We start from the raw sequence: 20,537 nt of genomic DNA on the forward strand, positions 1-20,537 counted from the left end.
GCATACATGAATAATTTTGAAGGGAAAAGAAAAAGAGCAAAGTATTTTGAATCAAGGTTTGTATAGTTAAATCTAAGAGTAAAAGGAAAGCAGTGAAGTGAAGAAGTAATTACTGGAGAGAGCAAGAACCCTTGGCTTCGCCATCTGACGGCCAAGCTTGGAAGATTTTCCCAAGATCCCGTGGGATTTTGCTACTCTGATCGCCATCACGATCTTCTGGTGAGGATCCTCAATCGCCGTCGTGCATGCCCGCCGGAGCTCGCCATCGTCGGCACTCGGTTTGGCCATTTTCCGATCTCGAAGCTACTACGGCGAGGAGATAGTAAAGTGCTAGAGAGAGAAAGAGAACTAAGCGCGTGTTGTTTCGTTCAATGTTCAGACACAGTGAAAAGAGAAGGAAAAAAAAAAGAAAATTTTAGAAAAGTAAAAACGGTTGGTCGTTTTGGATTTTTTAATGTTTCGAAGACTTCTTCTCTTCTTATTAAAAGGAAAAAAAATAGTTATTTACATGTAATTAAATTGACACAAATTAATGAAATTATAGATAAAAATAAGTTGAAATGAAAAAATCTAGGGCTCAGCAAATTTGTTAAATTCTGGCCACCATGTAACCAACAAAAAAAAAAGTGAGTCATTAGATAAAATTTTACACCAATCTCACACCATTAAAATTATAATTAATAGCTATTTGATGACTACAAATCACAAAAATTGCTGACTCTTAATATTCCTCTAAAAATGTTAAATAATCTAACCATTTTTACGCATGATGTCTTAAACGGTGATCACCTAATATTTTTAACTGCTGTTTACTAGTTTAAACTTGTTGAATTCTTATTCGGTTATTCCTTATTCCTTACCACGGTTACGTTCCAAAAACAAATCAGTAATCACTACTCTAATCACTACTCAAAAAGAAGCAGACCTATCTTCCCAAACTATATATATATATATATACAACACAAATTTAGTGTGAATGAATTTATTAGCATGTTAATTGTGATTTATACATAAAGTCAAACTTGACTCACAAAAAGGCAAACCATAAATCCAAAGCATACTCTTTGTGATGCATACTCAAAAAGAACCCTACAAGATCAATAAGGGAAAGAACTTAAAAAGAAGCAGAATCTTCCCAAACTCTCTCTCTCTCTCTCGGCACTCCCCTATCTTGTTGATTCCTGTTGTTGCCCTACTTGGTAACATCAACTTGACTGAGGACAAGCTCATAATGAGGACTCGCATCTTCTTGTATATCTTTGTCAGCAGTCTGATTCCCATTTTCTCTAATATTCTGGAGCTCTTGCTTCAATTCTTGGACTTCTCGTTGGAGATCTGGCAGTTTGTTTTGCAAGTTGTTGTATGAATGAAGAGGACCTGTCACTGTATGCTTATTCCATTTCAAGGCATAACTCTAAGATAACCGTAGCAACCATATATTAGCCACGAAAGAATGTTTGTGGCTAATCGGAGGGTTGCATTTTCAATTTGCCACGATTTTAGTGTTATTAGCCACATTTTTTAACATCGTGGAGACCTTCAAAGAACCACAATTTGTATATCATTGTCCACGTGGAGGCCGGTTTTTTCAGTCACAATTTTTTGTGTGGCTAATGTTGGGTTATTTAATCACACTATTTTTGTAGTTAACTCACTCTATTTTTCACATACAATCTGTAGTCTAATTTGTGCTAATTTGCTTTAATTGAACAATTTTATTAAATTGATAAAAAATACTAATAATAATAATAATAATAATAATAATAATAATAATAATAATAATAATAATAATAATAATAATACAAGTCTAAACTTATATATAATAAAAAATAAAAAAAAATTAACATAAATAAAATAAATTCTAATCCCTTCTAGAATAAATATATTTAAAATTTCAATTATTATTTATTAAATACACAAATTAAATGTCTGGCATATCACTGGATAAACTAAGCATTTTATCATAGTATTTTGATAAAAAAAATTTATACAGAGCTGTTACCTGAATCTTGCATTGGTTTCTTTATATCCATAGCTTTTCCTCTAAAGTTTCTCACACGTCCTACATTTTCAGCACTAAAGACTTTTCCAATTTACAGCGTTGCTCTATGGGCTAATACACCCAGGAACCGAACCAATAAATTTGCGTCATTATCTCGACTTTGTCCATGCCCATCAAGTTTCATAATGTCTTTTTCATCATTTTTAAATGCCAAACTTGAATTGTTGTCCTTTTGCCGGTTGTGATTTCTCCCATAGAAGTGTCTACAACTGAATACAAAATTAAATAAAAGAAATAAAATAAATACTAAAACTTAAAAAATCACGTAAAAAAATTGAAATTTCATATACTTTGACATTCACGATTAAATGGTCGTTATAATCTTTTCTGATAGATACAGTTGCTTAAAACTTATTTCGTCCAAATCTTCTGCAAATTCTTCATTGTTGTTGACATTTTGTGATTATCGTAGTTCTGCTAAAAGGGCCTCTCCTAAATTATTACGTTTTTGCTCCACAAAAAAATCTGTTAAAAAAACCAACAAATAACATCAAAATTAAGAAAGAGAAAATTCGTATTTTGAGTTTGGAGGATACCCTATCATATGATAGGGTTCATATAGTGTGATTAAAAAAAGTGGTGCTGCATAAAAGTAGGAGTTAAAAAACAACGTGAATGATGGGAAGTTATATTAGAATTTGTCTGTGATTATTTTAACTTTCCGCCAAAAACTACCTCAAGTTAAGTGCAGATTAAAATTTTAAATCTTAAAAATTTTATAATTCAACACACACGTTGGTGTAAACACAGAACTGAGCAGATCGTACGTGGCTTCGGAATTTGGTGACTCTGGTCTAAAATGGCGGCGATATTTGCATTCTCCCTCCCTGCATACCTTCCTGTTTTTTCTGCAATGAGCGCACTTCGGCATTCTGAGAAAGAATCGAAACCGGTCAGAGAAATAAGAAAAACGGGAGAAAACAATGGACGGTGGTGATACCATGTTACCATGGTACAAAGAGTTTAGGAAAGAAATAAAGAATTATTTAGAAAAGTATCATTTTTGTTATTCATATTTTTCATTTTGTGATTACAAAGTTCTTACCAATATATAGACCAAGAGTACGCTAAGAGTACACTCGTTATGGAATAATATCCTAATAAATTACATTGATTTTTTTTTTAATTCTCTTTGATATTTTCCTGATTTTGTTTTCCAATTACGATATTCTAATAGGTGGCTCTAAGTCTAAGAGTAGAAACAAAAAAGAAGCAAGCTCACAAAACCGGCTTGACTAAAAAGTTAGTTATTTATACTCGAAGAGTTAGTTAACATTTTGCATTTTTGTTACTTTGCTCCTATAGAACCAAAAAAATAATAATTAATTTAAATTTTTGTTGATAAAATCTTAAATGCCAATAATATCATATTTTTATTTATTTAAAAAATATTTAATTCGGATATAGTTATAACTTAAATTAATTTGTAGATAATTGGTATATACTAATCAAGTAATTATGCATTACCCAAATGATAAACAAATTAAAAGTGTATAATTCAAAATAATTCTAATATTTCATGATCATTCTTATTATCTAAGTTCTATATATATTATTTGTCATTGAATTACCAATTATACTGTTAATCAATAAATTCATATCAACAAACAATATTTAATAAAATTTTCCCTTTAAATTTTATAAAATGTTTACTTAACAAATAAGATAAAAATAAAAATAAAAAATTTAATAAAGTTTTTAAAATAAAAATAAATATAATTTAGTTGAAAAGTACATTTACTTAGATAAAATACACTAATAAATTAGTTCAACCTAAAAATTACGTCAATATCTTATTTTGATTTTCGTTACAAGTATATCCTAAATGATTCTATGCAAATCGAATTAATTGGATCCGATTTAATATGTATATGTTGTAACGGTAATAAATCTAATTGATTCGATTTATATATTAAAATAGGATATTGACGTAATTAAGGCTAAAATGATTTATTAGTATGTTTTACTCTTGAATATACTCTTAAACACAGTTAAATATTAATTTTATTATTTATTTACAAAATACTTCATTACACATATCTCAAGTAAAATTATATATCTATATTTACATATGTATATATATGTTGTTATTATAATTTTGACTAATGTTTATGAAGTTGGTGTACGAAAATTTTATGATTGGTTTCCATAAATCAGGTCTCCTTCTTCACATTTTAAAAAACAGAGAAAAACAAATATCTACTAAAAAATACAAAAACAACGCATAAAAATAATATAAATAGATAGAAGTTCATACCTAATACATGATAGCGATGTATTTGTGTTGAAATTGTGAAGATTAGGTTGAAATATATGTGGAAAAATAAATGAAACCTGGTGTTAATAATTAATAATGATAATTTTAAATATTTATTATATTAGATTTTTTTTTAATTTTGATAAGCATAAGCCAACTTTGAAAAGCTCCCTTTTAGGTGCTTTCAAAAGTACCTATAACTTTTAAAAGCCGCAAGCACAAGCACTTGGACTTTTTAATTTACCAAACACAAAATGAGGTGCTTGTGCACAAGCACCTATTCAAAAAGCTTTACCAAACCCAACCTAAATTTATTAACTTCCCATACTTTTTCTCTATGAAGAATTAAAAATCTTAAGCTCTTTGAAAATAAAGAATTTCAACAACATAAAATTTGGGAGGTAATAAAATACCATGTTTACGCTTGGACCTCTTATGAGAAGTTGAGACCAATCAATAAAAGGAGTGAAGAAATAGACTATAAGAAGCACCACCATAAAGGAAAAAAAGAGTTAATGGTTAGGTAGAGTATATTCATAAACATGTGACTGCAATGGTTGGTTATCTTTTGAACATAATATTAATGATGTGCTTTTTTTTGGTTGAATATTATTAGATATTAATTTAGTCAAATTTATTAAATTATCTAACGGTTTTTAGATATTAACTTTAAAAACAACTACACATGAATTTTCACATTTTTTTTGTGAATTTATAGGTGTAAGATGTATGTAATGCAGGTGCAATTGTTCTTGACATGGAATCAGTGACAATTTATTTTTGAAAAGGAGTTAGGATCCTTGGATGAAATGGTATTCATATTTAAGGACCAATATTTGGTGACATGATAAAAAAAAATAAATACATATTAGATGCTAAACTTAGAGAGAAATAAACTCTGAGAGAAATAAATTTATGAATCTACTACAAAGGATTGAGCATTTAATATTTCATCTGAAAGTTTTACTTATTGAGATGGATTGAGCTTTTAATATTTCATCTGAAATTTTACTTATTGAAATGCTTGGAAAAGGATAACAGCACAACAAAATCCAATGAAAATAACATGATGCAACTTATAGAAATTAGTTACTTTGACTGGCTTACTTTTTATGCGATGTTTTATCCACACTTTTAATGCCATAAGGTTTATCTTTTATTTTATGTTGGTGCTTTATTTTAAATTTTGATGGTACCTAAATTAACCCAAAATGTGGAACTTCTTTTTTTTTTTTTTGTGTTAACATATAACACAGAACATTTGCAATAAATTAGTGAATCATTTAAAGTGGAAACTTCTAGAAAAAATTTATATTTGTTTTGATTTGATAATACTTGTTTGGATTGATGGTACTCGTGTCGTTGAGGGAAGACCTTATGTTGGCTGTTTTTGCCCCAAAGAGGGGTAAGTATTGCTAGTGTTGGCTTCGTTTCTTGCTTATTGATGACACTCGATGTGTTGTTGAGGGAAGGCCTTTTTGTTGGCCTTCTTTCCTCCAAAGAGGGGCACGTATTGGTAGTGTTGGCTTCATTCGATTGTTTCCACCGTTTTTTTGTTCGGAGCTTTTGGAGTGATTATGTAGGATGACAATGTCAAATTGAGTTACCAGTTCTTCAGAATTTGGCGAACGCAATCGAGTGGATTATTATTCTGCGTTGTTGAACTTAATTTTATGAGATAATACTCAATTTGGTCTCTGAACTTACACGCAAGTCTTAATTTAGTCCTTGAAATTTCAATTGCCTCTATTTAGTCCCCAAAATTTGTGAATATAACTCATGTTAGTCCTTGAAACAATTTTCAACGTATAACGGAACACTGTCGTGAAATCGGATGCCACACTAAACTTGGTAAAATGATGTCGTTTTAGTTTTGGCACTCAAATAACCTAAAAATAACATCCTAAATGGTGTTTATTAAAATTTTACCTAATAAAATAAGTAATACGATCCTTTTTGAGCTATTTAAATGTCAAAACCAAAACTGCATCATTTTACAAGTTTTAAGGTGACATGTGATAGTCTACAACAGCGCTCTATTAACGTTTTTATACTAAAAATGGTCTTAGGGACTAATATGAGGCACATTTATAAACTTCGGGGACTAAATAAAGGCAATTAAAATTTCAGAAACTAAATTGAGACTCGCATGTAAGTTCAGGGACCAAATTGAATATTATCTCTAATTTTATCTTAATTGACTTTAGACCGGTATTATTTTGATAGTGCTCCGTGCACTTCTGGAATCAATTACGAATTTACGATCATCGCCTGTTTAATTTTATTCCTATTTGACTTGATGCTCTCAGCCACCGAAACGCATAAAATAATTAATCCAATAGGGAAAGGAGACCAAGGAATTTACGTGGTTCGGTCAAATGACCAACATCCACGGGAACAATAATAAAGGCATTCCACTATAAGAATCCACAGTACAATCTTGAAATACACAGTGAAATCAGAAAAGAGGAAACAGTAAAGAAAAAAACGGCTAAACCATTTTTCTTGGCTGTAGGCAAATGTTCCTCCATGATGCCGCTCCAATTAAATACCTGAAACATATCCTACACACACGAACACGACATATATCCCACTCGAAAACATTGGAATCAGAAGCAATGTAAAAGCTAACAACCCGGACGCATTTTATTAGCTAACAACACGGTTGGTCGTTTTGGATCTTTTTAATGTTTCGAAGACTTCTTGTCTTGTTATTAAAAGAAAAAAAAAATAGCTATTTACATATAATTAAATTGACAAACTATAGATAAAAATGTTAAATAATCTAACCATATTTACGCATGATGTCATAAACGGGGATCACCTAATATTTTTAACTGCTGTTTACTGGTTTAAACTTGTTGAATTCTTATTCGGTTATTCCTTACCACGGTTACGTTCCAAAAACAAATCTCTACTCTAATACCGATATGCTAAGTTGCTAACCAATTTTGAACCGTATCAATATTATTAGAGTTTGTATTGTTAAACAATTTGAATTATTATATGTTTGAACTTAATTTCATCATATTACTTTCCATAAGCCGCTAGTGTAATAATATTGCTCATTTGAATATCTGATAGTTGTTTATATAATATTGTAAACGAACAAGCCCATATATTCTACCGAGAAGTGTTAGGGGACCAGCAACTTTTATGATTTGTAGCCATCAAATAGCCATCAATAATGATTTTAATGGTGTGAGATTGGTGTGAGATTTCATCCAATAACTCATTTTTTTTTATTGGTTACATGCTGGCTAGAATTTAAAAAAATTGTTGCCGCCTAGACAAAGCACGTCAGGATTTTTTGAAAATTTCTGAGAGCATCTTTATTAAGGATACTATCATATGTGAATTACAAACGAATAAGAATAATATTATCTTTTTTTTTTTTGGTTTACCCAAACGGTATCTCCCAACCCGACAGGTTGAAGACTAATCCGTCGCGAATCTGAGCTCCATTTAAGGGTCTGTCGCTGGCCAATGAGTTGCTGCATGCACAAGGCGGGGTTCGAACTCCCAACACTTGCTTAAGCGGACGAGTGAGCTGACCACTCGACCAACCCAAGTTGGTTTAATATTATCTTTTTAGTCCTCTAAACATACTAAAAGGCTCCGTTGGAGATCCATTTACAATGATGGACATAACAGCCCAGTTGCTTACCCAAGTCATGTTGATAAAACTAGATAGGTACCCAATTCTGAAGAAATTTAAGACTGCTAAAAACACTTTCAATGATCTGTTTTTTATGAAAGGTTTAATTACTCTATTGGTCCCTATAGTTTAGCGAATTTTTCAATTAGGTCCCTACACTTTTTTTCCTTTCAATTGGGTCCCTGCCTCCAATTTTTTTTTCAATTAGGTCCCTATTGACAGTAAACGTTACAAAAAACGTTAAGATTGAGTGATTTGACCATTATAACCCTCACTTATCCCTTACAAATGAAGGAGACTCAGTAGGGATCTGAGGATCTGAGTTCTAACTCTCTTCTTCTCGCCTCTTCCTCAAACTTCTGCTCCTCTCTTTGCTACCCTTACCCTTACTATGTCAATACTCATAGATCAGAGTCAGTTATCTTCAGGAGTCTGTAGTTCCAGAACCCTCGTCAAGAAGAGACATCTTTGTTTTTGTGGTGAGGCAGTTGCTGTGATGTCTTCTTCGGCAGTAGCAAGCCATGGAAGAAGGTATGTTGGTTGTGGGAGAATGCCAAAATGCAAGTTCTTCGAGTGGATTGATGATGAAGAAGATGAGAAGAGCGGATGGTTGAAGCAAAAGGAAAGGAGGGTCCGGTGCTTTTGTGGAGACACTCTGATTCTTCGTAGTTCAAGTACATCAAAAAATCCAAATAGAAGATTCATTTCTTGCCCTAATAGGAGATGCAAGTTTTTTGAGTGGGTTGATGGGAAAGAAAAAAAGATATCTGGAGAAGATGCAGTGAACAGTTCACAACAAGTACTTGGAAGGGTTAGAGAATTTGAGGCACAAGAAAGGAAGATAGACAGATTAAGTGTGGATCTAGAGAGATTAATTGCAGAGGTTGGAGAAGTAGATGCCTGGGTAGGAAGGTTATGTGCTGAGCTGAGTTCAGTGGAGGAGCAATTTGCTAAGATGGAAGATAGTATGAAAAAGCAATACAAGATGCTAGTTATGCTGGGCTTGATATTAGGTGTTTTGATTGTTGCAGTATTATATGTAAAGATGTAGAAAGCATGGTTGTTATGATAATGTAATAGTCTATATAAGACAATAGTGTACTGTTTAGCATGGGTGCAATGAAGTTATATGAAATGTTTAATTTTTGTAAATGAAAGGTGTTCCTTTGCTATTTAATATGCATACAAGTATGATACTGAGAAAAAAGTAGGTAAAACAAAAGATGCATTGAATTATAATAGATAGTTAGATACCATTGTTTTTTACATTATATAATGTAGGACACCTAGATAGCAACAAAATAAATGTGACACCCACTCAAAACAGTTTTCTACCAACATAACAAAAGTGGTCCACAACACATAACAACAGTGGTCCAAACAATAAAGAAACCAGAGTCACAGGTGAACACAAATCCTACATAACACGAGATATCAAAAAGAAACCCTAAACTCTATTCAGCCTCAATCAAGTGTAAGGTCAACATGTTCAGGCGGCTGATTTGTTGGCTTCCTAACTCCAATCTTCAGTCTTCCACTTCTTCTGACACCAAAGATTTTGGTCTTGGGCAAAGGTTGAGATGCTGGTGCAGTGGGCAGTGATGCAGGTGTAGGCAAAGTGGCGGGCAGTGATGCGGGTGTGGGTAAGGTGGTAGGCTGTGATGGTGGTGCAGGCTGTGATGGTGGTGCATGGGTGTTTGTAGGCTGTGAGGGTGGGACAGGGGTGTGTGGTGGCTGGGATGTGGGTGCAGGGGTGTTTGAAGGCCTTGATGCTGTTGCAGTCATGGGTGCAGCCCTCCCTCTACCCCTTCCTCTGGCCATCCCTCCTGCTGATCTTCCTCTGCCTTTAACCATCCCTGCTGCTGCTCTTCCTCTGCCTCTCCCTTTAACCATCCTGGATATATCAGTTGCAGCAGCTGCAGATCCATTTGTTTCATCAGCAGCAGCAGGTTCATTAGCAGCAGAGTCAACTCCTCCAGTTCCAGTTGCAGCATCAGATCCTTGTGTGCCTTCAGGAGCTACAAGATGAAATAGCAGTTAATAATAGTTCATCAACAATTGAACAAAATAAGTTGGCAAACAATACCTGTCACTATAGGGTTTGGACAGAGTCTCCTATTGTGTCCGTATTGGCCACAATTACTGCAGGTAACAAAAGTTCCAGATCTTCTATATTTTGTCTGTGATCTGTTTTCATCGGGTTCCCTTATCCTAACCATCCTTGGCCTTCCTGGTTTAACTCTGAAAATTGGAGGGATGATGGTATCGCATTGTATCTTTGGCCACATATTTTCTCCATTGATTAGTGATATTGACTGCCCATATGTAGCAAGGTATGCTGCCTTGCTGTAATAGTTACTACAATAATCTTCCGGGTTGTCACCCTTCTCAAAGATAGCACAGCAAGCATGGGGACACGGCATACCACACAAACCCCAGAACCTACAACTACACCTTCCAGCCATCAAATCGACCACAAACCTTTCCATGATCATCCTGTTCTTATGGTGGACTTCATACTTCAGGTCTCCTGCCCATTTAGCTTGCCACTCCATAGCTCTAACCGTGATGATATCTAGCCGTTTCTTGGGTTTTGGCAAAAGTGTACCCTCATACCTCTCTGCCTTCTTCTTTTTCTCTGCAAATCTTGTCATTAAATAGCACCTAATCCATTCAAACATTGTCAGAATTGGCTTGTCTCTCGCCTCTAGGATTCTTCCATTGAATGCATCAGAGATGTTGTTCATCAGCATGTCACTCTTGGCCAGAAATGTAAAGTGACTCTTTGTCCACAATTTTGGATCCAGAGCAAACAACTTCTCATAACAGTCTCTGTTGAGCTCCTTTAGTTGATTCATCCTTCTTTCCCATTCTTCCACATAGGTAGCTTTGGCAATAGACAGAATTAGGTCCCTTAGTACAGTACCACCCCTATATGCTTTCTTACAGTTGGCATATAAATGCCTCAGACAAAGCCTATGCTCCAGTGTTGGCAATGCCTCTTGAAAGATTTGCATCAGCCCCTGTTTTATTGATTCAGTCCAGAACACAATATACACAACATACTCAGGTAAATGTTCACTAACATATCAAATATTCAACATTAATGTTCAAAAGCTTAGCCATTGCATCTAAACATAGCATCACTAACATGTCAAGCTTATGTTCACAATCTTAGGCATTGCATATATGATCATATAAATTTCAGATTTATATCTACAAACTCATATCAGTTGCATATATCATCATAAACATGGCAGACTTATATTCACAAACTCATATCAGTTGCATATATCATCATAAACATGGCAGATTTATATTTAGATAAAATTACTTGCAAAAAATTAAAGTGATACCTTTTGTTGGTCACTCATAAAAACCCACTTTCTTGATTCTCCAATGTCATTTAACAGCATCTCCAAGAACCACCCCCAGCTGTCCTTAGTCTCTGCCTCTACTGCAGCTACGGCTATGGGAAAGTAATTATCATTTGGATCTCTGCCAATAGCAACTAGCAGCTACTGTCCATGGTCGCCCTTCAAGTGACATCCATCCACGCCAATAATAGGTCTACACCCCGCCAAGAAGCCTTTTTTGACTGCATCAAGGCACATGTACATTCTCATAAATCGGGGCTAGTGCGTAAGAGAAGGCCTATCAACCAATATGGTCAGACTAGATCCTGGATTTGCCCTAAGTATCTCTGCACAGTAATCCCTTAGTTTAGCATACTGTTGGATTGCCCGCCCATGTACCTCCTCTCTTGCCTTCCTCCTTGCCCAGTAAGCCTTACCAACACTGATATTGGCCATGTATTTGTCTTGTATAGTATGAATAACTGTCGCAAGCTTCATCTCTTCCCCTCTACTGATGTTGTTGGCAATCTTCTTTGAGATCCAACTACTTGATGCAAGTCTTCCGCTATAGTTCCTTCCACATGTATGCTTTCCATTCAACGTCTTGATCCGGAAACAGTCAGAACCCCCCACTTTACTCGCAAAACAAACCCACTTGCACTTTCCCTTTCTTCCTTTGCAAACAACTCTACACCTCACCTTATCATTTTTTTGAAACCTAATGTCCCTACCATTCAATAGGGCATGCTCCTTAACAGTCTCTTTGAATTGACTAAGTGATTTAAATTCCAACCCCACCTGAAATTCATACTCTCTGTTCATCTCGGCCTCATTGTACTTAGAGAACCTCCTCTTTTTTATCATATCATCAGAGTCCCCCTCATAACTATCTATGTCATCAGTCTCATATCCATCAGATAAGCCTCCAAGTTGCTCATCACCCTCCCTTAAACTTTCATCACCTTCAGCTGTTCCAGCTGCTGCAGTTCTCTCATCATTTAGTGGGCCATTAAATCCCCCAAATGCATTTGATGGTGGATCATTATCCTCCACCTCAAACCCAAACTGATCATCATGGTCACCATCATCAGCACTATCATCAAATACCTCTTCTTCAGTAGAAGGCTCTGACTCAGCATCCACTTCAACCTCTAGCAACCCATCATCATCAGCACTGTCCTCACCTTCCTCTGGCACATAATCAGCATCAGTTGAAGTGATCTCAATCCCCTTACTTTCTCTGGCTCCATCGACAACATATACCTCGCAATGTTTGCAGGAATTTGACACCAGTGACCTAGCCATTCTCATCGCATCCCCATCGGACTTCAACTCTCTAAGACCTGACTTCAAATCTATCCCAGGTTCCTTGTACCAGATCCTAGCGAAACCCTTATACCCTAGTTGCTTTAGCTGACTGACAATCTCTTGCAATGACCATTCGTCAACCTCAAAATGTAAATCCTCCACAACCATTCCTCCTAAATACTCTAATCGTTGTCCACTGTCAACAAATTTGTCACTATGGTGGATTTCGATACTGAAATCTAAATCACCCATAACTGCATACCAAAAAAAATAATGCCATAAATCCCTCTTCAAACACTTTCAGAAACACAAAGAAGCTCTAATAAACAGAATGACAAACTTTCCCAGGAGAAAAGAACAAAAACCCTTCAATGAGTGAAACGTTGAGCGTTGTCTTACCTAGAGGAAGAAGCAACGCCTACGACGACGGTAGTGATATCGGAGACGCCAAACCCTCCCGCAATATTCCGGTGGGGTTAATCTCTGCAGCTGAGCGAGTTGGGAAGCAAGCATGCAAACGAGTTTCTTCTCTAAGTTTGGGAGAAGAGACCGAACAGTTTTCAAGAGGGTAAAATGGTATTTCAGAAAAATATGAGTGAAAGAGCATTAGGGATTTCACATAAAGTTAGGGAATCTTTAACTTAGAAACGGAATATTCCGTTAAATCTAACTGTTTGGTCACGGTAGGGACCTAATTAAAAAAAATTGGGGGCAGGGACCCAATTGAAAGGAAAAAAAAGTATAGGGACCTAATTGAAAAATTCGCTAAACTATAGAGATCAACAGAGTAATTAAACCTTTATGAAATACATATTGAAGCATTTCAGACCTAGTGTCTTTGAAGAACCACAACTCCGCACTACCTCTTTGATCTCTTCTAGTAGTGAGATCTCTTTAAATCAGCAGCTTGTTCCGTAGTGATTTTGTTAAAAATACTTTGTATTTTTGATATATTTATCTCTTGACATTTGTCTTCAATAATCTCCTTTCCTTTTATACCATTAAGGAATATAATTATTTGAAAGAATTGTTTTAGAAAGCCAATCGACAACATTGTTTACATTAATAACATCATATGTATTATTTCAACTATCACACTATCCTCCTCCGTTGTATTGAGCTTGAAATGCAATAATTGGAATTCTCTAAACATTATTGAAGTTAGAATTTAACATTTGTAATCCTATTTCATTTCGACGGATATTGATTATGGACAAAATTAGTAGAACCCATACACATTCATCGGGAAATCGAAATAATGATTCAACCTGCTTCGAAGCAGAATTTTATCCTTCATTAGGTTATTGTTCAGCAGTTGTTTAATTTAATTTTATCTTATTAGAACTTTAGTAAGATTATGTCCGACTGATTAATGAAGTTATATATCAATCTATGGTTTGCTAGTGTCGACAATATGGAGAATTAGAAATTTTAAGCTCTTTGAAAATAAAGAATTTCAACAACATAAAATTTGGAAAGTAATAAAACACCATTGGAGTGAATGAAAAAATTTGAATGCTTGGACTTCTTATGAAAAGTTGTGACCAATCAATAGAGTGAAGAAATAGACCATAGAAAGCACTATAAGGAAAAAAGAGAGTTAGTATAAGAGAAGACAAATTTGTTGTGTAAGAGAAATTGAGTTATATTGCAGAGTTATGTCAGCTTTTATGGGAGACTTCAACGAGATTGTACAAGTAGAAGAGAGAAAGGATGCTGTCAGATTAATAGAGTTTTAGTAAGAATTGATAAAAGAAGATATGCAACTGGTAGATTTTCGCTTAGCGATCTTACAATTGGATGGACAGAGTTTTAATAAGATTGGAGTGGTTGAAGATGTTTTCACGAGTACAAAATTAGGAGTACAAAATCAGGAGTATACTATAAGAAGGAAGAGCACAAAAAATAGTTGACAAGTTTGCAATTATTTTTTTTCTTTTTTTAACTTTTCTATTTACTTGTTGTTCTTGCTCCATTTATTGTGTTGAGCTTTCTTGTTAAAAAAAAATATATTCATAAACACATAACTGCAATAGGTGGTTATCTTTTGAACCATAATATTAATAATGTGCTTTTTTGGGTGAATTTATAGGTGTAAAATGTAATGCGGGTGCAGCTGTGCTTGGCATGGAATCAGTGACAATTTATTTTTGATGAGGAGTTAAGACCATTGGATGGAGTAGTATTCATATTTAAGATGGTAAAAAAAAAGAAGTAAATATATATTAAATACTAAACTCTAAGAGAAATAAATTTATGAATCTACTACAAAGAAAGATTGGAGTGTTACAATATGGATGATTATTGACTACGTATGACTTGGATGGCTTAACTTTCTTAGATTGAAGTGCCATATTACCAAAGAAATTGTATTTAATAAAAGAGGAAAAAAAGGATTCTTGTACATGTATAAATAGGAAGTTAAGCCTCCGTTGATTACCCACAGCAATAATGAAATACTCTTCCTCCTTTCATATACAATTCTTTATTTTTCTTTTTTAGTTCTTAAGTTGCAATATATATAATGCTAATAAATATATAAGTTACTTTTATATTATAGTGTGATAATTATATTAGTAAATATCCATACTCCTCTCTTCTATTTATGCTTTTTTATTTTATATTATATCTTCCTCATTTATTTATTTATTTTACAATACGAGACTCTGATCAAATTTTTAGAAAAACTTAGGTAACAAATTTTCATTATGTCGAAACTCTCTCATATTGAATTCAATGCTCTTGATATATCTGGAAACAATTATTTATCATGGATATTAGATGTTCAAATCCATCTTGATTCAATGGATCTTGGAGATACCATTAAGGCTAAAAATAATGCATCCCAGAAGGATAAAGCCAAAGTCATGATTTTTCTTCATCGTCATCTTGACGAAAGATTGAAAAATGAATATCTCACATTAAAAGATCTTGCAGATCTTTGGAAAGACCTTGAAAAAATGTATAATCATCAAAAGACGGTGATACTTCCTCAAGCCCGATATGAATGGATGCACTTGCGTTTATAGAATTTTAAATCTATAAAAGAATATAATTCGGCAATGTTTCGAATCACCTCACGAATGAAATTATATGGTGAAAAGATATCTGATAATGATATGTTAGAGAAAAATTTCTCGACCTTCCATGCCTCGAATGTGCTCCTGCAGCAGTATTGAGAAAAAGGATTTAAAAAATATTTTGAGTTAATTTCTTACATTCTTATTGCTGAATGCAACAATGAATTACTTTTAAGGAATCATGAAGCGCGTCCAGCTGGCGCACCCTCATTTCCTGAAGTAAATACGGCAAATCATTACCTTGGAAGAGGTAAATGGCAAAGTTTTGGTAACAAAAAAAATTATGGAAGGAAAATGAATTATGTCCAAAAGAGAGGATCTCACCAGAAGTGGAATAAAGAAAGAAATATTGGGCAAGTGTTTCCGTTGTGGTGGAAAGGGCCATTGATCACGTACCTATCATACCCCAAGGCACCTAGTCGATCTTTATCAAGCATCTTTGAAAAAAGGACGACAAAGGAAAAGAGTCAAATTTTGTTTCAAATGATACTGAAAATTCCACCGCTCATTATGATGTATCCGATTTTTTTGAGGATCCTGAAGGAAATATTAGTCATTTGATTAATGATGAAATAGTTTAATATGTGTGATTGTTAAGTATTCATGTAAATAAATAATGTAAGAAACTTGTTGTTAAATTTTATTTTTTATGTATTTAAGTTTCAAATATGATGTATATAAATAATTGAAATATTAATGTTTATGAATTTTGAAATTATTAAAAGTGTCAAGTTTTTAAAATAAAATTTTAGTATATGACATTATGTGCAGTGTTTCTTAGAAAAATAATTCCAATCAAGAATTCAATTTAACTGTGCATACTACTCATTTTATTATTATTATTTGTCTTTGAAGAAAATGGCAAGGATATATAATGAAGATGTATGCCTTGCGGATAGTGCAAGTTCGCACATCATTCTCAAAAGTGATATATATTTTACCCATCTTGTGCTAAAAGAAGAATATGTTAATATTATTATTGACTCAGGCAATGTGATTGAAGGCTCCGGAAGAGCTACAATTTTGTTTCCCGGAGGAGCAAAATTCATAATAAATAATGCACTATTGTCTATCAAGTCTCTAAGAAACTTGTTGAGCTTTTAAGATATTTGCCGAAATGAATATCATATTGAGACTATGAATGAGGAAAGTCATGAGTACTTATGTATCACAACACATGATTTAAATAAAAAGTTATATTAGAAAAGTTGTCATCACTTTCATCTGGGTTATATTATACCAAAATTAGTGCAACTGAATCACATGCCATTGTAAACCAAAAGTTTACTAACCCAAATAAATTCATAACTTGGCACGACCGATTGGGTCATCCGGGAACAACCATGATGCGGAGAATTATTGAAAATTCTCATGGACATTCACTAAAGAACCAGAAAATTCTTAAATCTAGTGAATTTTGTTGTGCTGCAGGTTCTCAATGGAAGTTAATTTTAAGGCTATTACCAGTAAAGATTGGATTTGAGTCCCCTGAATTCCTAGAAAGGATTCAAGGCGATATATGTGGACCTATTCATCCACCATGTGGATCTTTTAGATATTTTATAGTCCTAATAGACGCATCTTCGAGATGGTCACATGTGTGCTTATTGTCTTCTCGCAACCTGGCGTTTGCGAGATTACTTGCTCAAATTATTCGATTAAAATCACAATTTCCAGAAAATCCAATCAAAGCAATTCGTCTTGATAACACTAGTGAATTTACTTTCCAAATTTTTGATGCTTATTGTATGGCTAATGGAATAGGTGTTGAACATCCAATAGCTTATGTTCACACACAAAATGGGTTAGCAGAATCACTTATTAAACGCCTCCAATTAATTGCTAGACCCTTACTTATGAGAACAAATCTCCCAACCTCGGTTTGGTGGCATATTATTTTACATGCCGCAGCACTTATTCGTTTGAGGCCAACGAGTTACCATCAGTTCTCTCATATGTAATTAGCTTTTGGCCAACAGCCAAATGTTTCTCATTTAAGAATATTCGGGTGTGCGATATATGTTCCCATCGCACCACCTAATCGCACCAAAATGGGATCCCAAAGAAAATTGGGGATATATGTTGAATATGATTCTTCCTCTATAGTGAGAATACTTGAAATACAAACTGAGAATGTATTTAAAGCCCGATTTGCGGATTATCATTTTAATGAATCAAAATTTCCAACATTAGGAGGAGAGAGTAAACTTCCTGAAAAGAAACTTAATTGGAATGCATCATCCTTGATGCATTTAGATCCTCGACCAGGGCAATGTGAACTAAAAGTTCAAAAGATTATACATTTGCAAAGAATAGCAAATAAACTGTCTGATGCATTTTCTTATACAAAGAGGATAACCAAATATTATATACTAGCAGAAAATGCCCCAATTCGAATTGATATCATAGTTGGACAAATTGCCACCGAAACAAATACACGCCAGAAGCGTGGCAGGCCTGTCGATTCCAAAGACAAAAATTCTCGAAAGCGAAAAGAGGTAAATACTATTCCTGTTGAAAAAGACATAGTAAAGACACCTGCAGTTGTCCAAAATTCTGATATAATTTTAATCCCAAAAGACGTTCAGGTACCTGAAAATTATGAAAATGACGAGATCTCGACAAATTATGTCTTTACAGGAGAGAAATGGAACCGAAATAAGACAATTATCAATGAAATATTTGCATATAATATGGCATTGAATATCATGCATGAAAGTAAGGATCTTGAGCCAAGATCAGTCGAAGAATGTCGACAAAGGAATGATTGGCCAAAATGGGAAGAAACCATGAGGGCTGAGTTAGACTCACTTGCAAAACGTGAAGTCTTTGGACCTATAGTTCGTACACCAAAAGATGTAAAACCTATTGGATACCGATGGGTATTTGTGAGAAAACAAAATGAGAAAAATGAAGTTGTACGCTACAAAGCTCGACTTGTAGCACAAGGTTTTTCATAAAGGCCCGGTATAGATTATGAAGAAACGTATTCCCCTGTAGTGGATGCGATAACATTGCATTATTTGGTCAGTTTATCTGCATATCATAAATTGCATATGCATTTAATGAATGTGATAACAGCCTACTTATACGGCTCATTAGATCGGGACATCTATATGAAAGTCCCTGAAGGACTAAAGATGTCTAAACCATCCAATGAATATTCGTAGGGGTTATACTCAGTTAAATTGCAAAGATCTTTATATGGTCTAAAACAATCTGGACGAATGTGGTATAATCGTCTTACTAAGTATCTGGCCAAAAATGAATTCAGGAATGATGATATCTGTCAATGTATTTTCATAAAAAAATCTGCATCTGGATTCATTATAATTGCTGTGTACATTGATGATTTAAATATCATTGGGACTCCTGAAGAGATTCCAACAATTTTAAAAACTCTAAAAAAAGAGTTTGAGATAAAAGATCTTGGAATGACTAAATTTTGTCTCGGCCTGCAGATCGAGCATATAAAAAATGGGATCTTTATTCATCAAACAACATATACATAGAAGATCTTGAAAAGATTTTATATGGATAAGTCACATCCCTTGAGTACCCCAATGATCGTAAGATATTTGGATGTGGAAAAGGATCAATTCCGTCCTAAAGAAGAAAAAGAAGATATCCTTGGTCCTGAAGTACCATATCTTAGTGCAATTGGAGCGTTAATGTATCTTGCTAATAATACAAGACCCTATATATCATTTGCTGTGAATTTACTAGCAAGATATAGTTCATCTCCAACCAGAAGACATTGGAGTGAAATCAAACAAATCTTTCGATATCTTCGTGGAACGTTTGATATGTGATTATTTTATCCCTATGGATCCAAGTCACAATTAGTTGGCTATGCAGTTGTTGGATATTTGTCTGATCCACACAAAGGGAGATATCAAACAGGATACCTGCTCATATATGAAGATACAGCTATATTTTGGAGGTCTACGAAACAGACGATAGCAGCAACCTCCTCTATTCATGTTGAAATACTAGTGATACATGAAGCAAGTCGCGAGTGTTTTTGGCTCAGGAGTTTGATCCAATATATCCTGTCATCATGTGAACTGATTGATCATAAGATAGCTCCAACTGTCTTGTTTGAAGATAATGCAGCATGCATTGCTCAACTTAAAGGCGGATACATCAAAGGTGATAGAACAAAACATATTTCTCCCGAATTCTTCCTCACTCATAATCTTCAAAATCAAAGGACAATTGATGTCCAACAGATCCGATCAAGTGATAATCTGGTTCACAAAGTAACTCCCAAAATTCTCCTTTAAAAGATTGGTACATGAGATTGAAATGCGTCAATTTCGAGACATTAAATGATGTTGACAAGAGAGAGAGACTGTACTATTTTTTCTTTGGTCAGGTTTTTTTCTCATTAAATTTTTCTTGACAAAATTTTTAATGAGACAGTCCCCGTCACAAAGGATATTGTACTCTTTTTCCTTTACTAAAGTCTTTTCCCATTTGATTTTTCTTTAGTAAAATTTTAACGAGGCATAATTCTTAATGGTCATCCAAGGGGGAGTGTTACAATATGGATGACCACTGACCACGTATGACTTGGATGGTTTAACTTTTCTATAGTGAAGTACCATATTACCAAAGAAATTATATTTAATGAAAGATGAAAAAGAGGACATGTATAAATAGGAAGTTAAGCCTCCGTTTACATACAACAATAATAAAATATGCTTCTTCTTTTCATATACAATTCTTTATTTCTCTCTTTTAGTTCTTAAGTTACAATATATATAATACTATTAATATATAAATTACTTTTATATTATAGTGTAATAAATAT

The 20,537-nt window shown here is 34.0% G+C and overlaps 3 protein-coding genes and 1 long non-coding RNA gene across 4 annotated transcripts in view; 1 reads left to right on the forward strand and 3 right to left on the reverse strand.

Moving 5' to 3' along the window:
* The window catches only part of LOC107605717 (exocyst complex component SEC3A), a 10,125-nt gene extending 9,713 nt beyond the window's left edge, over window positions 1-412 (reverse strand). The window contains exon 1 of the mRNA XM_016307684.2: window positions 114-412. Coding sequence (XP_016163170.1) covers window positions 114-288 — 175 coding nt within the window. The 5' untranslated portion in view covers window positions 289-412. The remainder of the gene's footprint in view (window positions 1-113) is intronic.
* Window positions 8,361-9,143, forward strand: LOC110263658. Its single transcript, XM_021105370.1, has one exon. It carries the CDS (start codon window positions 8,369-8,371, stop codon window positions 9,026-9,028), a length of 660 nt encoding a protein of 219 aa, XP_020961029.1. The 5' UTR covers window positions 8,361-8,368; the 3' UTR covers window positions 9,029-9,143.
* Window positions 9,408-10,570, reverse strand: LOC110263657 (formin-like protein 4). Its single transcript, XM_021105369.1, has 2 exons — window positions 10,064-10,570; window positions 9,408-9,995 (listed from the first exon to the last, which is right to left on the reverse strand). The coding sequence occupies exons 1-2, from the start codon at window positions 10,530-10,532 to the stop codon at window positions 9,442-9,444; spliced, it is 1,023 nt and encodes a 340-aa protein (XP_020961028.1). The 5' UTR covers window positions 10,533-10,570; the 3' UTR covers window positions 9,408-9,441.
* Window positions 10,924-11,763, reverse strand: LOC110263664. Its single transcript, XR_002349563.1, has 2 exons — window positions 11,334-11,763; window positions 10,924-11,000 (listed from the first exon to the last, which is right to left on the reverse strand). It is a non-coding gene; the product is annotated as an uncharacterized LOC110263664 (long non-coding RNA).

This window comes from Arachis ipaensis, chromosome B06 (assembly GCF_000816755.2).
Source record: "Arachis ipaensis cultivar K30076 chromosome B06, Araip1.1, whole genome shotgun sequence".
Lineage (NCBI taxonomy): Eukaryota > Viridiplantae > Streptophyta > Magnoliopsida > Fabales > Fabaceae > Arachis > Arachis ipaensis.